At 29.3% G+C, this 24,846-nt stretch overlaps 2 protein-coding genes across 5 annotated transcripts in view; one reads left to right on the top strand and one right to left on the bottom strand.

The window, feature by feature from the left end:
* Positions 1 to 24,846, bottom strand: part of LOC143189115 (neo-calmodulin) — a 278,660-nt gene that overhangs the window by 60,907 nt on the left and 192,907 nt on the right. The window lies entirely within an intron of this gene.
* Positions 14,070 to 24,846, top strand: part of LOC143189124 (troponin C) — a 46,439-nt gene continuing 35,662 nt past the window's right edge. The window contains exon 1 of the mRNA XM_076393811.1: positions 14,070 to 14,203. Coding sequence (XP_076249926.1) covers positions 14,201 to 14,203 — 3 coding nt within the window. The 5' untranslated portion in view covers positions 14,070 to 14,200. The remainder of the gene's footprint in view (positions 14,204 to 24,846) is intronic.

Below are 24,846 nucleotides of genomic sequence, written 5' to 3'. Positions count from 1 at the left end.
TGGAAAGTAAATGTACTAAACTAACACCGAAGTAACGTGTTGAAGACAGGCACATCGGGATACTTTTTGAAGTGAACTAAATTATGTTGACTTGGTCAAAGATGAAAAGTGCTTGGTTTTGATCACTTACTGGCGATCATACAGTGACTAACCTAACAATATTTAGGAAAAGGCGTTTTAGGAAAACATATTGCACAAAGGTTATATTTATTTTTACTGGTAAAATATTAATTTCCTATTTATAAACAATAATAACTGTTAACAAAATAATTTAAAATTTTTTAAATATATTAGAGTGTCCATTTTACCAATAAGTAGGGTTAATCTAGACTGGACAACTCTTTAACGTGGTTTCCGAATCACGGTTCACGGCATTAAGCCTATCGAGTGGCTTAACTTGGAAATCATCCCAGAAGACATCCGGTCTTACCCAGCCTCATTACTAACGTGATCGGGAACATTTTCCTTGTCGCATATTGCACTCTTAAATAAGAACAATTACAAATGTTAAACAATCCCAAATATAAATATACGACCATGTCCCAGCAGGATTCGAATCCACTACTATCTTATAAATTAGATATTAAATACTGGATTAAATATAATTAAGTTGATCTGGATCCTGGATTATTTATAGCAGAAAATTTAAATTAAGTATATAAATATATATATATATATATATATATATATATATATATATATATAATTTAATTTAAACTTTTTATCTATAAAAAATTGAGCCCTTTAGACTATCAGTACATTAGATGTTATTGTGCATGATTATGCTTTCTATTGAAATATAATGTAAACAAATTTTAGTTTTTTTGCGATATTTTTTGTACAGAAAAGCTCTTAAAGTATATTTTACGAATAAATGGAATTTAAAAGGTTTTTTGTGTAAAGCTTCATTTAAAATTCAATTATTCTGGCGCTCTTCTCCCGTTTTATGGTAATTGTTGTGTAGTATTAAATATTAAGTTGCTAAAATTGTAAAATAATAAACCTAATAGCTTTAAAAATTATATCGGAAAAATAAAGAATTGGGTTTTTATTATGTTACTAAACGTGAACCACTTGCTTTAAAGGGTTTGTATAATATAAAACATATATATTTTGTGTGTCATATATTTGTTAATTGAAATAGTATCTTTACGGTCATAAGTCATAGGTATGCTCAATATATAGTATTTAATACATTATGTGTAATCAATTTTAATATTATACAATTATATATATATTGATATTAATAATAAATATTAGGTAAGATTTATTAAATAATTTATTAACTATTAAATTCGATGGTTTTGACGTCGAAGAGTTTTTCATTTAATATTATTGGGTTATTCAGGCCAATTGTCCATTGTCCATATCTATCAAATACGTTTAAATACTTCATATTCCAATTAGTTTTAATTAATTAAATGTAGCAATTTTGATCTAACTGGCAAAGAACGGTTTGGAGGACCAAACAAATTCGGAGACCATGTGGTGCAAAGCTTATTCGACGAAGACCCAGTTCGAACTCTCAAAGAACTTACATTTTTATAGGAATATAATGTGAATTCTTTATGCTGACGTCTGGTAATTTTAATTCAATAAAGCTATATTTACAGTATTCATGTTGAATATGGAAAAGGACACAGGGGACTCATCGAAATTGTGTAGTGTTTATGGTGATAAGTGTTTAACAAAGTAAATAAAAAGGATATAATTAGTCTTCCTGACAGCATTCCAACAACACTAAAAGATTGTAACTTATGAAGGTATAGTTTTTAAAAACACCGGATAAACCGATATATTTTATCTCGCGAAATCGATATGGAATCAAACTTTGAATATAAAAAGGTTTCGAACAATAATCTGCATACTTAAGCTCGTTTTGAACTAATAAGTGATTTTCATTTCATATAATGCGCCGGATTTTAGTTTGTGAATTATTGCTGGAGAAAAAGGAAAAAGATGCATTTTTAAATCAATGATTATGGGTGATAAAATATAGATTAAGGAGGGGTTCATGGAGAGTGTAATACTATATGGTGATATTATATAGGAGTTTTTTTTGGAATTGATCAATGGGAAGAGCGTTTTTTTTTCTTCATGATACTGGAATACACTTTTTTAATGACTGGATAAAATTTGGGAAAGATTCTGATATATCCACCGTATACCTTGGCTCAATAAAAATATCTTAAAGAGATAAAACTGGCTTCAAAAGCGGTTTGTAAATATCACTTGTTTCAATTTGTTTTAATAGAAATCTCAGAGTTTGAACTTTATATGGATTTTTTAAAAATTAGAAAAAAAAGTTACGGTCATCTCAACCGTTTGTTATGATTAATTATGAAAATACAAACGTATTTATATAACAGTATTAAAATGTGAAGTCAACTGGAATTTGTATGCTGAACAGAGTTGGACATTTTGTTTAAAAAATTTAAAAAACTATTTTCAATAGGATCTTATAGTTAAGATCGAGACATTTCTACTGTTTTAGAAGTCACACAGTGCTTAACTTGTAACTTGTAAATAATTTAATATCTGAATAAAAGCAGGTTTTTAGAGGAGAAAAGCTACTTTTGTCATATCACAAGTACTGGAAATATACCTAATTTGATGGGAAGATGATATTATATCCATAAGTATGTCTATATTAAAGTCTCTTGAAGATTAGTAAAATGGTACATGAAGTAAGATATGCGTGAATATGCAAAAATATCAAAAGATCTATTAGCTGATTGGTTCTAAATTTTATCACCTTCTGGTGTTATTGTTATAAAATAAGTCATCTCATGATTAAGTTTAAATTTACTCTGAAAAACTAAATATAACTTCTATTAATAGATCGTGTTTTCCTTTATACTTTTTAAATAGACTCATAAGAAAATTTGCGTAGGCATTGGCGCGTTCTGTCATCTAACGACTAACTAGGCGCCGATTATTTGTCGGGTCAAAAATGAAACCAATTAAATTCCAACCTCATAACCATCATAATTTATCTGTCGTCTCTCGTAAATCTCGGAACTTCAACTCAATGTGTAAACCATATTTCATAAGATCGAACAGATACAATTTTTCTTCTTTAATTTACGATTCAGTCGAAGTTTAAGGTCCCATCCAATCGTGGTATCTATAAATAAATTGGCGCCAGCATTCGAATACATACCAATTTTCGAAATACTACAGTCGCCTTGTTTGCATAATAATCGAATATTCATTATATATTTGCGTTTTCAGTAATTCCTTGAAGTCTATAAAAATGTATCCGTTTCACTGGAATGTTCTCAATTCAAACAGACTTTTTCCTATGTAAACATATTCGTATTTTCCATACTATAGTGAAGATGATGTTACAATGCAAAAAAGACTATGATGTTTTTTAAAGATCGAACAGTGGTTAAAATTTCAGATTTTTTAGATTTTATATATGATATTAATTAAAGTATGTAAAAACATATTGAAATAGATACAAATTGTCGCAAGGGTAAACTCAGGCGCTTTTTTTATTCAAATTGCATTTGATTAAAACTAATTTCCATTAAGTTTCAACAGTTAATAACGTATTGATAAGTTTCAACTACTACACCACTGAAAATTATAATAAAAGTAACATAAGTAGCATAATTTTCAGAATTTTAATAACTTAGGGTATCAAATATAAGTATATATCTATATATATCTATATAAGTATATATCTTTCTTTACGTTTATGTTATAAACATAAACATGGAATAATAAATGAAGTAATGTTTGTATATTACAACAGGGAATATATGAATAAAACATTTTTGAAATGGATACTTGAATTTATCATGTACATTAAAACAATAACGAACACAATTAGATAATTTATTTTTTACAATTTAGAAATGTATATTAAAGGAAAGCATCTACAATTATTAAATGAACTATCTACTTTTCAAAATTTAAGCCTATAAAGTATGTAATCAAAATAATTGATCTTATAGTATTAACCGGTAAACTACTTAAAATAATTCAGTTCGCCAAAATGTTTGCACAGTTACTGTTAATAATTAACAATTTATTCTATTTTTCCTAAGTATACCATCTATGCAAATTGTGTATATCTCTACATGCATAGTATGTATTCTTATAATCTTTTATCCATATTTATCACCTAAAATATATATTGAAAAACTATGGTTACACCAGGTTGATTAAAAGAATAATTTCTTTACCTAAATTATTAAGTAAAATTGCACCGTTCTTTGCTTATTTATTCCACTCTTCTATCTTTAAAACAGTAATTGTAATTTTTTCACTGTCAGTTGATGTATTTATCTGAAGCTTTTATTTTATGTATCTTACGTAAGCAAGAACAATTTTTCTTAAATGTTCTGTGTTCACCAGATATTAAATTAAATCAAAAGCTGCTTGCGAAAATCTAAATACTCTGTAAGCAACGAGGACAGAAGATTATTGTTATTCTCGAATTTTGTTAATCCATACCAGAATGAAATTTTCGCATTTGTTGGGATTCTCTTTCACCATTGTCTTTTACCCAAACTCCAACTCTTCAATAGTTTCAATAATACGGGAATAACGGACAGTAACGCAATATCTTAAACAACAGTGAATACATTGAAATAACTTCAATAATAACACTTTTTTTTAACTCACTTTCCGTTTTAATATTGTTTCAAATATACAAATTACGGTTTTGTCTCCCGTTAAAAATTGCTCTGCCTACATTTTGCGATGCAGCGCTGCCAGATTTTAATTTTAGAAATTACGCATCTGAGGTCGATTTACGTACAATAGAAGCTCCGAATAATGTACCCCTACTGTATAAAAGTTGGAGCAGGCACCACGTCGGTCAAGTCCAATGAAAATAGAGCCTAAAATATTTGTTTATATATTTTATGCCCCCGATTTAATGGCTATTTTTGGTTGCTTGAATTGGGTGCATTTCGTTTTATTAGAATTTACTTACTTATAACGCATATTATACAAAAATTTTAGGCCTAAATATTCTTCCTCTATATAAGCACGGTTAAGCCAAATTTCACGCCTCCAAAAGCCCTCGTTTTTCTCAAAAGGGGAGGTAACATTTTCGATAAGCCATTTAATATATAGATAGCATCTTATTTTGTTCTGCATATTTTTTAAATAACTAAAAGTTCTAGGTGGAAAGATAAATCCAAAATCATTATTCTATAAAATCTATATTCTACCGGCATTAAGGAATTATTTGCTTTTCAACCAATATAAGTCAGAGAATATGAAGGTGGTTAAATCACAAACACTATTACTTCAAAGTACTATTTTAATTCCAGGAGAGAAGAGAGGACTTATTGAACGCCGATGCAAAACTGACGGTTTTTATTTATTAGAAAACAGACCAAACCTATTTGACTCATTAGACCATTCAATCGATTTAGAAACACATGGCCCTTGTGCATGTGATATAATATAATAATATATTATAATAGTCGCAAAAGTCCAAATGAGATTCTAAATATTCTTCGCCAATTTTCATCAATGCTGAAAGTCAGCCGTTGAAATTGTCAATATCGATTTCGGATCACTCTACACTAAACATAATTCATGTATTTGCCTTATGTGCTGATCTTTTTACTTTTCATCTTAAAGGTTTATTTCAGCATAAAACATATATAAGGAAGTTGTTGATGTTTCATTGGATAGGCAGATTCTGATCTTCATTCTGCAATTTTAGTTGTGTCATGATTTTGAGCGCTACACGGAATAACTCAATAATACCAAAAGGCAAACCATTATTTTATGTAAAAAATATCAAAACTGTCGAATTTAACAGTTGATTACATCGACATTTCACATTTTTAACAATACACTGCTATAAAAAGAAAGTGTTAATAATTGGTTCAATATTCCAATAATTATTTACGATATATATGAAATTTTTATGCAACCTGTCTACACTGCAATCATCTAATTGCAATGAAATCCTTTTCACTACAAAATATTTTCATACAAAATCGCTACAAAATCATTTCAAGACCTTTCCGTACATTTCATAATTATATATAATTAGTTTTATAACATTATTTGTTATTATACTGATCATTTTGTAATTATAATTTGTCTTATACTTTATTGGCTTGGACTGACATGTGTTGTGAACATGAATAACCTTTTAAAATATCGTAATTGACATAAATTGTATTGATTTAATTTGTAAATTTAAGATGTTTGAATATTTTATGAAGTATTTCAGTAATACGTTGGTTTCCTTAATTTAAATAAGTAAAACATCGCTTGAATAATCTCCGGCATGACTTGTTGATGGCACCTTTAAAACATTGATGTATTATTTCGAAACAACTAAACTTTTATATGTATTATATATATTTTGATAATAAATATTTGAGTTATTGTAGTTTTAATTTTTTTAATTGGGATTTAAATCCTCATTATATTTCTTAATAAATATCCCATATTTAAACTAAAATTCTGCTTCCTATGATTGCGTTTGCTATTCTATCTGAGATTTGGCTAGAAGCATTTCAGTTTAACTGGCTTACTATAGAGGAATAGTCAATGCTCTGAAAAATTTTATGCTAATAAGTTGAGTTAATTTTGATGTTAGATTTCTTTGTGCAACCTAATAGTTTCATACCGTAGGTCTACATTGGCATCAACATTTTCTTGTATAATTTGTTGTGAGGTGATAATTTGGATTGTCATCTAAGAAGCTACCACATTTTTTCCAGTCTTTGATCTTGGACAGTGTCATGAACACCTATTTTGTTATGTACTCATATTGAATTACTCTAGAACCTATTATTATGGGCAGCTATTTTTTATGTGTGAAATCCGCATTTGAGTTTACACATAATATATAATATTTTTTGCCATTTCTTAGTCAACTCAGTATTATTATTGCTGACAGTGACTGTCTGAGTGTAATCTATTTACAGTTGTCTCAAAGTTGTTACCTGTAGTATCATCAGCGAATATGGGATATCACTATTTTTTTTTGTTCTCTATTGGACAGTGTCATGCCCACCTATTTTGTTGTGTACTCATATTGATCTATTTACGATATTCTATTACGACTCTATTTACAGTTGTCTCAATGTTGTTACTTGTAGTATCATCAGCATATATAGCTATTGTTACTGTTTCACATTTAGGGATATCACTGTTTCATTTTGTTTTGTTCAGACTTAAAACCAGGCGGTGGAATGGATGATGCATACCTGATCATACCTGATCGACTTGCCCTGGATTGACAAGTTGGACCGGGTTATGTTGGTCTGCTTCTGGACTTACCAATACACTAAACCGAAACCGCCTCACAGTTAACCTCTGTGGACTGCTACTGCTACTGCATTAAATTTGGGGATATGGCACCCGCTAACCCGGCAGCCGTTATTGGGCCCGAGGACCCGGCGTAATAATTGATAGTGAAACTAACTATTGATTCGCAAACTTGAGTTGAGAAACACGCGACTGGATACTGTCGTAAAAGTTATGACTGCAGCGAAAGATGAGGTCGTTTCAGCCTGGGAAAGGGGAGGTTAGCGGTGACGCAGAGCTAAGCTTCCAGCATGTCGACCAGCTCGCAAACAAGAGCGTTTTAATAAGAACTTCAGCTGAGTTGTTGTTTGTGGAATGATTGAGATATGGAGTGCTTGATTTCTGGAGTGCCAGTTTCACTATGAATTTGATTATATCTGACAAACCATGGATAGATTAATATTTCTCGTGAGGAGCTTATTTTGGATAACTTGAAGCCGTTTCACCTCGTTGGGCGTAACAAACTTGAAATAAATGTGTGGATTATTTAAGTAAAATATGAGAATACTGTTCGTGTGATTACGTAATTTGTTTTTTAACTTTTATTCTTTTATCTATTTATGTTATTGTGTTATATTAAAGGCTTCAGTCACGTCCAGAAACATAAGTTTCCAAATGTACATTTTTAAAAAAGAATTCTCAATTGCATCCTTAATACCATGTAGTTGTTCAGTATTTATTTCTACATTCGATGGGGGAGCCGTGCTTTTTCCCAATAGTCCGTTTGTGGTGCTTTAAGAACAATTTCTCAAACAATTTGGATACTAGTGATGGTAGTAGAGATATTGGTCAATATGATGTTTTATCTTTGGGCGATTTACCTAGTTTAGAAATGATTTTATAAGGTTATATTTAGGAAGAGTTTCCGCAATTTTCTACAGCATTTTTATATTCCAATCTCACTGTAGAATTGACATTGAACGTATTTTATATAAATCAAAAATATGCTTTATATTATAAACGTTTCAATTTAAAACTATTTGAAATACACCTAAATAAATTGTAGTACCTCGAGGAATCAAAAACTTGGATTAATTTTTCACTTTTCTGACATTCCTAGCTTCGATCGGAAATACTCCTCGACACAAAAACTATTTAAAACCGCTGGTATAATGCCACTGATACTACTTGTGGCCACGTTATTTCGGTTTCACATATTCCTCGGTATCCAGTAAAAAATAAGTTTTAGTCATTCTTTGCTATATCCTAATTTAAATGCATGTGATCGCAATTTTTCGTCGTGAATCACGACAATCGTCGGATCCATGCTAGGTCACCTGCAAATTATTTGGAATTGAGATTTATTTTTGTCAGAGGGGATGCAATATTTAGAAACACATTTTATATACAGTGCAATGGACGACTATAAATATGGCGTCTAAGGTATATAATAGTTATAGAAGAAACTATAGCCGATTTTCACATATATCTTGTCTTAAAATTAATACTATCGGTTTTGGAATTAATTGTTAATGTTTTTTGATAAATGCCAATTTATTTGAGGTAAATGTTATGAAATTGAAACATAAGCATGACTAAAATATTTTTCAATGCTACCACTTCTTTCCATCTTTCGCTCTAGTTACCAGTAAGAAATTCTTAACTTTAGACACATAAATCCATAAACCTTAATTAATTCTTGCGGTCTTCTTAACAAGTTGGTAGGGAAAAAAGTATATTGGTAACAGATAGTGTATCAATTTATCAATACCGGTGGTATTGTGTAGTGTTTAAGAGTTAAATTGTAATTTTTTCATGAATTTGATATTCAATTTTAAAAGTTTGAAATACGGTGTAAAAAGTTTGAAGGTAAACGATGAGACCGGAGAATATTGATTAAAAAATAATAATATTTGCTATGAAATAATATTTTATAACAAACGATTCATATCATTCAGATACAATATGGGTAAGAGATAAAATTGATAGAGTAATTCAAGAAATATAGAAGACAAACATAGGACACAAATGGTGTAATTAGAAAGAATCAAAAACTTTCCAAACATACTGACAATCATACTGATCAAAAGCAAATGGAAAGTGTTAGTGGTAGGGAGAAGAAATAAAATATCCAGATAGAAAAAGTAAAGATAGACCGAAAGTAAAAGATGTCATAAAAAGGAAATTTATGCTAAAATTAAAAGCTGTCAATGTTAATATATTAATAAAAAAGGGATATTTGATAAAACAGAAATGAAATACAAAGCGATGAAATTAAAATACAAGTAGAAGAATAGAAATATGAAAGATATGGTAAAAGTAACAAAGACGGGCAGAATGATAACTACGTAAATGACAATTTAACTTATTATAGAACCATTAGAAGAATATGTAGAACAGACTACTTAGTTCGAGCGTCACTTACAGCGTATGCAAGTAATCAAACTAGTTAAGATAGTTTCCAAAGTAAAGATCAAAAAGAAGAAGACCAGAATTTATCATAATTAAAAACGTATACAAATAAAAATACATACAATTACCTATTTACTGTTTCCCCTCAGGCGGATATGATTATAAATGTATAGTCTATTCAAAGTTTTTTTGTATATACGTCATCAATAGATTTAATGTATTGCCTGCCGCTATGTGTGAATTTGTTTCAGAATCAGACAATAGTTTCCTTCTCATTTTATTATAATTAATAAGAGACATAATGCTTTCTGATAAGTTCGAACGTGAAACCGAACTAGCTTGTCAAAGTCGTCCGGTTGCCAAACTTACGCACAATTATTAAAAATATTATAATTAGGGGTTCTAAACCGGCAAACGTTGTTTTACGGCTTTCTTTTAAGAAATTTTAAATCGCGGCATCTTTTATTGAAAATAATTTAGCGTGTTGCAGCTGCACTGAAAAGTACGGGCACGGTCTCTAAATATCTCAAAAAATAAAGAACAATATAAATTAAATTCACCAAAAAGGAACCGTCTTTATGAAAAACGGGTAATGAATAAAAACGGCAAGAAAATAACGATCGATTAGGTTTTGTTAGTCATAACATTTATTAATAATTCATTGCAGACATAACTATATTTCATGAAGAACTACTGCATGCTGAAAGCAGGAATATAAATGAAACATTTTTATTCCTGATGCAGAATTAGTGTTTTCCTCTAAGTCCAAGGTTGACTACCATGGAGAAATGAACCATAACTTGTTTTTGCAGTGGTTTGAACATCAGCTTTTAAAGAACTTGTAGGAACCACAATATATTGTTATGGACAATTCACCATATCATAGTACACTGGTGGAGAAGATCCCAACAAGTGCATCAACAAAGGGTGCAATTAAGGAATGGCTAAAAGCACATAAAATAAGTTTTCAGGAAACCAAGTTGAAGAATGAAATATTTGAAATTGTTACTAGATAAATATAAATGGAATGTTTCATGGTGTTTTTGTAATTTACTTTTTTCAGAAATAAGCCCGATAAAAGATATACAGTTGATCAAATGGATGAACAATATGGTCACATAGTATTACGACTTCTTTCCTATCACTGTTTATTCAATCCAATCGAGTTGATATGGGGGGTAGCAAAGTATTATAATAAGAATAGACATGCTGGTCGAGAAGGATATTTCATCAAGAACTGTTTGGATATGAGGTAGGAAGCTTTGTCGACCATAACACCTTCGGTTTGGATGAACTCCATAAGACATACAGAAGAAGTACTTGATAATTGGTGGAATCCTGAACATGTTTTAAACAGATTGGAAATTAACAATTTAGTGATTGGCTTGGACAGTGACTCGGAAAGTGAAAGTGACTAAAGGTAAGTTTCAGGATATGTGATGGTGATAATGCTGGAAGTTTCTGAGACAGAATGGCAAGAGTAGAAACAACTAAAGGTATATACATACTTAGTAGAATATAACTGTAGAAAATGGTATTGTAGGGCGTTGAAGATTTATGTGCACAGATATGATTGTAATTGATCAGAATTAAATATGAGCATTAGGTAAGAATGTATGAGGGGAGAATGAATACTAACTATTTTGTAGATGTGGTAAATGGTATCAAGAATGCTGTACACAGGCAGTAGCAGGATGACTTGACAGGTAAACACACCATCGAAATAAACAAGAACTAAACGTAAAAATGCAAATATGCTCTCGAATGAAAGTAAATTACATTACTTTGATATATTATAATTAAGTAGGCCTCCAGGAATCCCCCTAACCATTATATAAAAAACGCGCCTAGAACTCTACCTCATGGGTGGTGTGGAAAAATAGTTCAGTGTAAATAAAACAACTCTAACCTACAAACTATTATACCTGTGTTCGTAATTGTAGTTTTAAGTCCTTCTGTAATATATGCATTGGATGTACTATAGTGTTAAAATAAACTAAATATGTTTGATAACACTTTCATTCAATTATTTTATTTAGATTAGAAATATTGTTGTATGTCAAAGCCAAACTGAACTGAAACTCAGAGTTGATACGGCAACATTACTACGTTTTGATGTTACAAATTTAGGTAACGTATATACAAAATAACTTGAATAGACTATATGTAAGCATACTAGTCTTTGTAAAGTCAATATAAGGTTTGTTTAGATAGTTTAACTGACGTTTAACCGAATAGTTGGTAGTTTATTTGACATTAAAAAATAACTATTGTAACTTAATACTGAATAAATTACTGAGAGTTACATCTTAACAGAAGCTTATAAAAATCCAATCAGTAATCGGGGGGAGCTTACGAAGAGATGCCATTATAAACAAATGGGTTGTTTAAGATACTATGATGGCGTAATTGACAATGCGTTTATAACTGCATTCAGGTTACAAGACTATAGGTGTTGTGCAGTTTGTTATAGTTGCCCTTTACTGATAGGGAATAGAGATTTTTGATAACTTACATACTTACAAAATAATTTTAGTTTGAAAAACTTGAACATAATGATGTTTTATCAAATTAGTCTCAGTAAATTCAATAAAAGTATTAAATATGTATAATTATCTGAATATATATCCTTTTGTTTGTTTTATATTACATAGCAATATTTTTATATATGATATTACTTATTTTATTATATCCTTAATGAGGGCTTACACGCTCCTTTGTTTAACCTTTTAATTTTCTGTAAATTTGTGTTTATTGTGTGACTGATGTTTCGGCTAATTATGTTTTATACAGGAAGAGTCATCAAGTTATGGATAAGCTTTACTATCAATCTCTAAAATACATTGTTGTGAAATTTTTCAGTGAGTATTTTTACTGTTGCGTTTGATATTCACAGCCTTCAAACTCCTCAACTTTTTGATATCCTTAACACAAGTTTAAGCACCGTTCCCTTATCGACTATTTTTGTTAATATGATTTCTCCGGAGCAATTCTTTTTAATAATTCATCAAGCAATTGTTTCCAGCTATTATTATTAAGATTATTCTCCATAAGTTGCTTTAATAACTTTGAAACTCTTTGAAATTTAGCTTGCCGAATATTATATTGTTATAATTTTACCCTAATTGATTTTGATGCGTTTAGATATGGTAATAATCCCTACCCTTAATTATAAAGGTATAATATATAAAATTTTATATATTAAGTAGTAAAATAGTTTTGATGTTATATTTTGTAATGAACAAATAAATTATATATATGTATATAAATGACTAGTTAAGCGCACTGAAAGAAATGATATAAAATTACATGGTGGTACTTGCTTGCATTCTAATGTTTATTTACTTTAAAAACCTTTATTAAGAAAAATTGATATGATATATAATATTAATCAAAATGAGTATGCTGGTTGCAGCAGAAGTACCTATTTGAGCTGTAATGCAAGAAGATGACCTTAATTTACTCTATGTGTTGCTACTCACTCTTCTTGATCTTTTTGCAATAATACGTTGTTCAATTAGTGCAATTGTTACTGGATATCTGCAGTAACACTTTCACTTTGGCACAGCAAAATGTTATGGTTCATAATAGTTTCCTGTGGTTACTTTACATACAGACATCCTTTTTTGATCATTTAATCTTTTCCTTCTTATAAGGGCACTCTGAAAGCTCTTTAAGAATTTTACCTGGGTTTTCGTCTAATTGGCCTTGCAGTTCGTTGTCTTCGAACTTTTCATATTTCCAGGCATCAAAATCGTTACTTTAAATTGTTTTAAATAGAAACCGAAAATTGAGATATGACGGAACGTAAGGATTTTACAAGATTTAAGTGTCTGATAGGCCTCGGAAGTAGATTTATTCATATCAATGAAGAAAAGTAGAGAATGTGCAAGATGCAATTTTAAATTATGCACCCAAAACTTTCCTTTTCTGCGAAAATATGTGGGACTCGTCGAAGTAAATTTACTCAGGTTAAGTTGTTTAACAATGATTTACATTGACACTTCGCATTTTCACATTTAATATACCTAAAAAGGTTTCAAAAACAAAAAATATTATTATTTTTGATGGGAGGATTTAGTAAGATATTTGAAATAATACGTATTCAAAATTAGACTTGATATAAACTATTAATTAACCTAAACATGCATGCATGCTTCCATGAAAAATATTACTACTTTGTTCCTTATATTCGGAACATACATTAGTAAACCATTAGTTATAACTTGAACTGATTGGTTTATTTTATGCCGTTATTGTGAAGATGGATTCTCGTAATAGCAAAATTAGCAGAATTTCAAAATATAACAATGAGACAAGAATGGAAATATCCGTTTACTTTACTCATCGTACATCTTGTCGGCTCTATAACTGATTGCGAAGCCGCATTCTCTAAATTTAGCTGACTGGCGGAAAAATTCAAATCCGATGGCGGACATATATATTTTTGAATGGACCTAGACGAATCAGTCTGAAGTTCTTGCCGACCCATTTTGGAACAGGAGGCTCAACATTGTTCAGTCAAATCACGTCGACCGGTTTTATCAAAATGGTTTGTGGAATTTAATATGGTGCACATTTTCTTTTTCGTGATTTGGTTTGAATGTGATTGTGTTGTATTATTAGTGAATAATTACGATAAGTATAGTTAAAAAGTTTTTAAACATAATATTAACATCAATACTCTTGATTAAACATAATGAATGAATGTTAAAAAAATGTAGAAGTGTAGACTTACACTATATACTTGATTTAAAAATGCATGTTCTGTGTTCAACTGCATGTTTTAATTTTGTGGAACAAAAAAAATGTGGAAACTTGTTAAAAAATTTTATGTAATATTTTAGAAATATAAATAATGCTAATTGTAATATATTTAACAAAAAGAGTGACAATGGCTAGTTCTCCCAAAAATGATTATTTGTTTTATAATTTACTAAAATATAGATTAATATTTATGGATGGTGGTTTGTAGAATAGACAATAATATATTTTAGTAATTATATTCATAAATCTGAAATATTTTAATAAATATTTATTTAGAATTACTATCGGGTTCCATATATTACATAGTAAAATGCTTTATTTGACTTATTGATTTTTTAATTATTTTGTTAGAGCTTAGAATAAATTTTCATTATTCTCTTGTGAGAACACCTTGGTATTATTTTCTTGATCTTCAAGAACAAAATCAAAATCAAGATCAAGTATTTCAGTTATGAAGGATAAGTTGGTCAGCTCACTCATATGGTATAGATTAGAAATAATTTTTACTTAAAGGGAAATATTTAGTTCAGATTGTAAAAAAGTTAGATTTGTGACTTTTTTCCTAATATAACGGACATTTATATTTAAGTATTTGGTTCGAGCTGTCGAATAACTTAGGATTTCCAATGGATTCATTCATTGAATATCTGATCTGATTAAAGCTTTTAAATTAATATGACCACTATAAATCGTAAGTGTCGACGAGAATTGCGTACATTAGAATAAATTAGTGGGATAGAATGATCTCTTGGTAAACCACTATATTTATAAATAAATATATAAATTAAATAATATTAAATATTATAAGATATAGATTATAAGATAAATATTTAAGATAAATTTTCAATATGTGGAGAAAAATAAAGCAGATTTATTATTATATTATTTTGAACCAATACATTTGGCTAACAAATATATCCAATGCCAACAAATTCGTGAGTAACATGTCAAACTGAACTACTGGACTAGAATTAATGAGAAAACCTGAAAATATAAATATTCGGTGTTCAGTCTCAGTTTGAAACATTGGCAGATCTATCAACCGGCAATATATATCTAAACTTTATTGTTAATAAAAATGTAATTTTATCTAAAAATCGTAAAATGTTAAATATATTTATATATAAGAGCCACATATATACACTGCTTTTCTATAATATATATTATAGCGGTTGTTTCGCTCTGGGACTCAACCCAGTTTTTGATATGAAGCCCGACCGACTATTTTGGACTAATTTAGATATGCCAGAAGATATTAGGGCCTTTCCAGCCGGGTTATAAGAATGACTTGGACAATTGTTTTTTGTAGTATTGTAAACTCTTGTATATGGATAATAAATACCATACCATACAATTACAGTAAACCACAAATATAACATGTGTCGAGCGAGAATCAAACCTGCGATTACACTAATAGGATGATCTTTTTGTTGTCTTGGCCTTTGTGATACCAAATCAAATATAATAAAAAACACCAATTTAATATTTTTATCAATTACAACTAATATGGATCTTTATTACTTATAACTAACATTAATATTTCAATGTTTATAAGAAGATCCTCTTAGTTTTAATTAAACTTATTTTCACATTTTCATTAATAATATTACAAATAAATTCGGAGCTTTCATAGCTCTTTATTTATATATAGACTTTACTAAGTTTATTAAGATTTACATACATAATTGTACTAATACCTCATCGAAGGAAATAACTTCTACATGAAGACTTATCTGAGTCAACATAAATTTAAATTGCGGCCGGATTTCATACTCATACGTTTTGATGTTTCTTTTCAAAGCAAACTTTTTTAACCTTCGTACTGACATTGCGCCAATTTCTTAAAAAATATAACATCTTTTATTATGTATATTTCGTACTAATAAGACTAATTTAAACTAAGGTTAATATTAACAGTTATATATTTTATACAAGTTCGTGCAATTTGGCTCGCTTCAGTCCTCTGATCTCGTGCATCTAGTAACTGTATTGCTTCCACCCTATAATTTAGTAATATTCATAATGTTTTACAGTAAAGTCTTGAACTCCTTTGAAGGTCATGATTATCGCGAAGCTGTTCGTTGTTTAGATAGCGACGAACATTAACAATTAATGGAAGAACTCCGGTTTATTAATTCCTTGTTTAGATAGAAGCTACAAATATGCATTTTTCTAATGTTTAAGGTAGTAGCGTCGTTTAATATTTGCAACCTCATCCAGGTCATCGTCTGTGCAGCTCTACTTCCTTCTATCACCTAATTCAGTTACTGATAAAATACGATATCAGATCAGATCAAATTCAATCAATCATCATTAGATTAAAACTACACAAGAAGATATATGAGGCTTTTTCTATCTTCAAAACTAAAAGAAATCCGCAAATAGTTAATAGGTGCGTACAAAATCTTCTGTGAGCGTTAGAAAGTAAACTTAGGAGAAATTTGGAGGATAAGTATATAGTATATGAAAAGAGAGTCAGGCCAGTTCTGATTAATGGGTGGATACTGGTCAAACATTACAGTTCAATAAATTCAAGCTATAAGATCAGTTTTATTTGGAATGATTATTGAAATTGAGTAATATCCAAAAAAATAACTTTAATATCATTAGATATTAAAAATATATATATTAGCATCCTGATATATTTTCGGTTGCTTTCAGTAGACTCCATTTGATTGAATTTTTTTAAGATCGTGCCAAATATTTTTAAAAACATTGCAGCTTTATAGCATTGCGATATATTTAAACATCCATAAAAATACATCGTCGATTGTATCCAGAAACAATGAAAAAATGACAGCCACATGGAAATATTTTAATCCTTAATCATTTGATATTTTTGTTTTGTCAGCTGAAGTGTAAGCGACTAAAACATTATATTTTTAAATTTAATATACTGGTAACAAGTTAACGTTATAGCTAGCTTTGTTGTTACATGCTGTGAAGTTTGGTTTATATTTTAAATAAATAAACTCATCATATTTGGAAACAGTAAACTAAAACATTGTCTATCTGTAAACTAAAATAACATGAAAAATAATTGCTGAAAATACTGATGCATACTTTTATATACTTTTAGACGTGTTTAAAAATACTTTTCTCCAAACTTTTTTATTAGATTCTGTTAAGAAAAATAATGACGAGTGTTTTTGAATTATTGCAGAAAATATTAAAATTTAGTGCAATAAGTGCCTTTTAAATCAGATTCGATATAGTTTAAAAGTACATAGGTTAATCGTTAATCGACTATTCCATTTACAGCATTAAAAGGTAAAGTTTAAATGAAGATGTACTAATCTTTGTGGGTAATATGACTACGCCAGAAATGACCAGAAATGATTACTAAAGTGACATTAGATTACACTAGGTAATCATTTACCGAAGTGTACAGCCTAGTAGATATATTGAATATTTCAATAAGTGTTTTATCTTATTGTGGTTTATGTTTTTAACGACATTGTAAGTTTAAATAATAAAAATTAAAAAACTGTTTAGAATTGGATTGCCAAAGAAACTGATGATTTTTTTGTTTTTACCTTTTTTATATTCTGTTTCTGTGATTTGGGCTATTTTCTAATTTAAACCGTGTGACAAACAATGTACGATATTATTTATTATTAGCATCTCTTTTAAGGTCATGAAATTAGTTATAACTAATAATAAGAATTATGATTATTATTCGCTCTAATAGCAATTCTATTTTTTTTGTTTCATATTCTATCGCAAAAAATCGCATAAAAAAACTAATACGGTATTAATGTAATTTTAGTATAGCTAGAAAGCGATAGAATTTAGAAATTTAGAGACAATATTTATAAAAACGACTATACTATAAACCACAAAAAAAACGTAACAACTGCACATTCCAGCTTCCATAAATTTTGGACCGGGGCCATTAATATACAGCTTTTCAACCATAAATAAAAATAAATCCGATAAAAAATATCGCTATTTATTTAGTTAATAGTATACAAAATGGACTGGAAGTTTACACGGCGTGGGTTACGAAGTTGGGCCGTGCCAAATTAAATCAAAATTTTAATGATTAAAACGATTTGTCACAGAGTTGGACGGAACTGTCTAAATTGAGGGAGTCGGGGGACATTTTTCAAGTGATTGGAATTATAAACGTGCCAACTGAAAATTGCTACGAAATTAAATTAAGTTAATTTTAATGTCAAAATGAACTTTTTTAGTTTATATTTATCATTATTGATGATTTACTTTAAATTATTAAATATGATGGTATATCATGATCTGGAGAGTCTAGAGGACGATTAATATTAATGATATGTCAATTAGTTCACCAACACAATTCTGATGACAAGTCTAGTAAAAAAGACTATAGTATTTCATTTTGTTAACGTTGCAACAAAACAGCTACAGCTAAAAGATTTTGTAATGTTACTTTTCATAATTTATTTTATTAATAAGGATATAAAATAAACAATTCGTGTTGATTTAATATTATATTACTTTTCATTCTATTTTGTATATAAAAATAGTAATAGATATAGCGATTTAGTGATCTGATAAATATTATTATTTATTAAACAGCTAATATATATGATATGTATTATCTTGGATCAGGGACACATAATAGTAAATGTCTACTTACTACAATAAATAGACGTTTCAATACGTGTATACCGTTTAATGATGTGTGCCAGACGAGTGAGAAATAGTTAAAAGCCTTATAATGCTTTCAAAAAGATTACATTGTAGTAAATATTATTTCTGTAATATAAAAAATTACTACTGTTTCTAATATGTAACAACTGTTACAGAAAAATGTTCAAATCGTATCCATTCTCATCATAAATCTTAACAAACTAATATGTTATATCGACGTATTAGTCATAATATCAATTTACTAATGATTTTAATGACTTAAATATGTTTTCTACTGAACTGTTATCTGAATTATCCTTTTGGTATTTTGTAAGAATATATATCGAATATATATTATTTTTCGTATGTGTTTTTGTGTTCATATCAACACCGATATTTAAATTAATGACATCTTTCAGTAGATATGTTTTCTGTTGTAACTTGCAATAATAGACACACCCAAGGCCAAAACGCGATTAATACATCCGCATATAAAAATAAAACCAAATTAAAACAAAACTAAAAACTGCTTAAACTAAAGTTAAATTCTATGAGCATTATTTTAGCAACCTTAAAATATTCCGAAACATGATTCAGTCTCATATAGGCATTAAATATGTATGTTAACGTGATGGTTGCTTTTCGTTGTAGCTCTTTCAATAACCCAGGTGAAATATGATCAATTCCAGGAGCCTTTTTAGGATCGAGGTTGTTATCAATTTCCGTGGAGAAATCAGATTTACAGCTACATCGGGATAACAAACAGGAATTGCATTCATTCTAAGTTCTATATAATTCGGTAGGAATAAGATAGCTAAATATGATGCGAATAATTCGGCTTTTCCGTCGTTGCGTTGAACACATCATTCATTTCGATCAGTTTTAATATGCGGAAATAACAACACCGAATGTATTTGTTTTTTTTTTGAGCGATCGTAAATCAGTAATCATGTATCTAAATCACGTAACTAAGACTTGGATTATTATGGAGCTCAGTGTTATCACTATATCTAACAAAGCGGCAAATTTTTGGACAAATGAATAAATGAACGTAAGGGAGACTTACAAAGTCACATTGAGTTCAAAAAAAGCAACACGGATAACTGACATCTTGGCTCAAATCAGAGAATAAAAGAAGAAATACGACGCGAATTATATGGTGTACCAGAATGGCGGCGTTACGGGTCCACGCATCAGACATCAAAATTGGCATTCTGCATATATAATTTGAAGGTATGGTTATCTCCCATAAAGGAAACCCGAATTGATCGCCGAAATTATACTACTTCGATCGTTTTAGCTCAACATCAACTTGAGAATTATGAGTACATATAGCTGTAGTAAATTGAATATAACATATGTTAGGTTGTGTTCGCCATTTTACACATCATGTATATTCTCAATCTTATTTCACTTTATAGTGTCCATTACAATATTGAAAAAGCAATCTCAATCGCCGGTAACATGACAAGATTCATTGTTAACCCAAATTTAATTATAATTAAATTATTATATTGAACGTGGACGGTTTATTGACAAGTGAAGTAGATACTGACATGGAATAATAATTCAAATCGTAACTGTAATCAAGTTAGGTAAGACCATCAAATTGTTATATTTCGGCGTTGGACATTTGCCAGCCGTTAGGTTTTACGAATCAGTAAATATTAATATTCTATAATAAGTTAATAAAGAGTAAATACCGGTCAGATAAAAATAAAAATATACTTTAATTTGTTCATAGAATATTCAATTAAAATAATTGGTTGATATACACTGAACTGATAAGAAATAACTTTTATTTTAACTAACAATACAAAACCAACGAACCAAAACTAAAAAAAAAACAATAAAAATATTATTCTTATTATAGTAAATTGAATATAACATATGTTAGATTGTGTTCGCCATTTTACACATCATGTATATTCTCAATCTTATTTCACTTTATAGTGTCCATTACAATATTGAAAAAGCAATCTCAATCGCCAATAACATGACAAGGTTCATTGTCAACCCAAATTTAATTATAATTAAATTATTATATTGAACGTGGACGGTTTATTGACAAGTGAAGTAGAATCTGATATGGAATAATAATTCAAATCGTAACTGTAATCAAGTTAGGTAAGACCGTCAAATTGTAATATTTCGACGTTGGACACTTGTCACTCGTTAGGTTTTACGAATCAGTAAATATTAATATTCTATAATAAGTTAATAAAGAGTAAATACCGGTCAGATAAAAATAAAAATATACTTTAATTTGTTCAAAGAATATTCAATTAAAAGTAAATGATTGTTATACACTGAACTGACAAGAAATAACTTTTATTTTAACTAACAATACAAAACCAAAACTAAAAAAAAACAATAAAAATATTATTCTTTGAATAATAATTTTAATTAGTAATTGTTATTAAAAATGTATATTATGGAGAATACAGCACTAATTACGTCTTCAAATTATTTAACAGAGAAAACTGGTAATTCAAACAATCAAATATATTTAAGATATTTATTGATATATATCATTATCTAAATGGATTTAAAGTTTCTCACAAGAGCTGAACTAATAAATTCACTAACACCAATATTCCAGTAAGTTTAAAGACTTGAGAAATGTCTCTCTTCAGTAACCATTCATAAATTAGTTTCGCATTAATCCTCTTTAACAAAACAGCTTAGAAAGGGTATTATTAATTATTAATTACAACCGACCACGCGTTGTGTGCCTAAATTTAGTTTAATAGTAAAGAGAAAAAGAAGAGTATATGTTACTAATATGTTTAATTTCATAGTAATATATATATACAATGTATTTTGCTTGTTATTGGATATTGTCTGATTTGCTGCCTCTAGATACCTACACTGCAAATTCTTCTGGACTGAAGTTGAATAGAAGAATAGTAAAATCATTAGTTTTGTAACATCGGTTGTGTTGCCGTTATTTATATACAATCGTCTCCCAACAAAACTTGGTCTGATTTAAATTAACATCTAATGTTTTAAATGGTAAATTTTTTAATTTAAAATAATATCCATAGGAATTATCCCAAACATGTTTAAATATTACACGACATATATTCAAGTGAATATTCCAATCGTTCGTCGTTCCTCTAGATTTCTAGAGTCTAGATAAATTTGGAGCCAGATTTTTAGAATTCAAATAATTATTTAAACATATTCTCTATCAAGACTTTGATCAAGACTATTAACAGTTTCTTGTAAATTAAAAGCATTACTATGTTTTTATCGTGAACCGACTTTTACAGAATATGCTTTTTTCATCGGTAGAAATCATCGGTAGATCCGCTCTGCACAACAATCATATTTAATCAATAATCAAATCATGTTCATCTGTTGCTTTGAACTTGTTGATCAATTTTAGCTGGTATGGTTTGAACAATGGTATGGTTACTCAATTTAACGTTTCCGCAACTAAATCCAAATAAGAACTATGTACGTATTAGGTATTGAAATGCTTTATCAAAAAAAATTGTGAAAACTTTAGATGTTTTTCGATTTTGCGCTAAAGAACATTGGTACGAATAAGGATATGAATGAATACAGATGTGAAGTGGGACCCTTAATGTCGTTTCATTTTACAACTTGACATTATTTCAAAATTTTTGGATGACATATACTTCTTTCCGCCCAGCAAAGCGAAAATTATGCGATTTCCTTTTTTTAGCCCAGTTTCATTCTAGCGAGATATAAATTGGATCTTTATGACTGGATCGTTTGCGTATTTGAAAAATTACAATTCGATGATATGCAGATTTAAAATGTTTCTTTGATTAGTCGGTTGTGAATAATTTCATTCAGATTACTTTTTAAATGATACTTTTTTCCTGCTGGTTTTGGTTCCACATTATTTTTCATTATATTTTAAATGAGAAAAATACATGGTCGCAAAGTTCAAACCATAATATACAGCGAACGTCAAATAAAACAATATAAGATGTTATTGAGGTCCAAATAATAGATTTTGTCTTTCAAACTCAACCAGTTTTAGAATACATTCACTTTTATTCTACTCTAAATATACTTCTATTATTTTTTTGTGATACTTGGATCAGCTGAAATTGTTGAAATATGTCACACATGTTAATAACATTTTGTTAACGCAACTGTTCTGAATGATATGTATTCTAATTTAATTTGAATACAATTATTTATGTAAAAAAGCTTTCATATTATATATAATATGGTATTAAACAATATGTTACATTTATTGTATGATGATGTATTTATGCTTTGCTTTATTGATGCGTTTTATGGTTGCTACATGGTATAAACTAGTTTAAGCGATTAGAGAATAATACGTTAAATTTATGATAGTTATATATTAAATATGATGGATTGTTAGATAATATATAATTTTGTATATGATAAAATATAAATTGTAATGGTTTATAATACATATTTGATATGCTTGATGTAACGAAATATATTAATTATTCTTTGTGTTTTTACCTAGCATATGACGGTAGTAAACTTTGATACTATTCGGAAGAATATAAAGAATATATTATATATTATATAATATTTTTTTTTTTTTATTACTCTTCGTGAGTCCACAATCTGCCCTATTGGCAATAAGTATTTCTTATGTCTATATTATATATACATGGCATGTAGAAAATCACTTCATTAAGCAATCTTCTGTATAAAATATTATCTTAATTAATTAGTCTTATTCTAATGCTTATTCTAAACTCTACATATGTCTAGTAATCAGATCAGGTGGTGTTAAACGTTTTAGTCTACGCACTTCACTATCACGTCGCATATTTAGCTGATTAGCGAGTACATTGGGATGCACTGACACTCTTTCGAAGTACTTCACACAAACACGTTGGATTACACTCGTAGGTTCTAGAGGAATATCGCGTTGTATCACTTTATTTGAAATATAGTACGGAGCATCAACAATGGCACGCAACACCTTATTTTGGAACCGTTGTATGATGGATATATTAGATTTGCTAGCGGTACCCCATAGTTGAATTCCATATGTCCAAATGGGCTTGAGTATAGACTCATACAGCAATACCTTGTTATCTAATGATAACTTGGATTTGCGCCCAATGAGCCAATACATTTGATATAATTTTAGTCCTAGTTGTTTCCGTTTAGAGAGTATGTGCTTCTTCCAGGTTAGGCGTCGATCTAAATGCATACCAAGATATTTAACATGCTCTGCTTGGGGGAGTTGACGATGATTGATATTTACTGGTGGACATGTTCTTCTACGCAGGGTAAACGTTATATGCGTGGATTTTGATTCATTGGCTTTAATGCGCCATGTCTTCAACCATAATTGTATTTGCTCCAGGTGGGTTTGTAGGTTTATTGATGCTGTGACTGGATCTTCATGGGATGCTAAGATTGCTGTATCGTCTGCATATGTTGCCACAGTAGTTATTTTTGTGGTGGGCAGATCAGCCGTATACAGAAGATACAGTACTGGACCCAGTACACTACCTTGCGGAACTCCTGAATATATGGGATTTAGTTCGGTATATTCATCGCCTTGATTTACAATAAAATGTCTGTCAGTGAGATACGATTTTAGTAGCTGATAGTCCGGATGAGGGAGAAGTTTCTTTAGTTTAACCTGTAAGCCCGTATGCCATACTTTGTCAAAAGCCTGAGATATGTCTAGGAAAGCAGCCGAACAATATCTTTTGGCATTTAGGTCGGCGTTTATTTGATTTATAAGTCTATGCACTTGTTCTATAGTCCCATGCTTATTGCGAAAGCCAAACTGATGTTCTGGAATAATTTTTCTTTTTTCTATTATATAGTTTA

The sequence above is a fragment of the Rhynchophorus ferrugineus genome, unplaced genomic scaffold (assembly GCF_030347505.1).
Source record: "Rhynchophorus ferrugineus isolate W39M unplaced genomic scaffold, kcgeb_rfMv2 rfM1, whole genome shotgun sequence".
Classification (NCBI taxonomy): Eukaryota; Metazoa; Arthropoda; class Insecta; order Coleoptera; family Curculionidae; genus Rhynchophorus; species Rhynchophorus ferrugineus.
The sequence above is the reverse complement of the archived record's forward strand: the minus strand, read 5'-3'. Positions and strand labels throughout refer to the sequence as shown.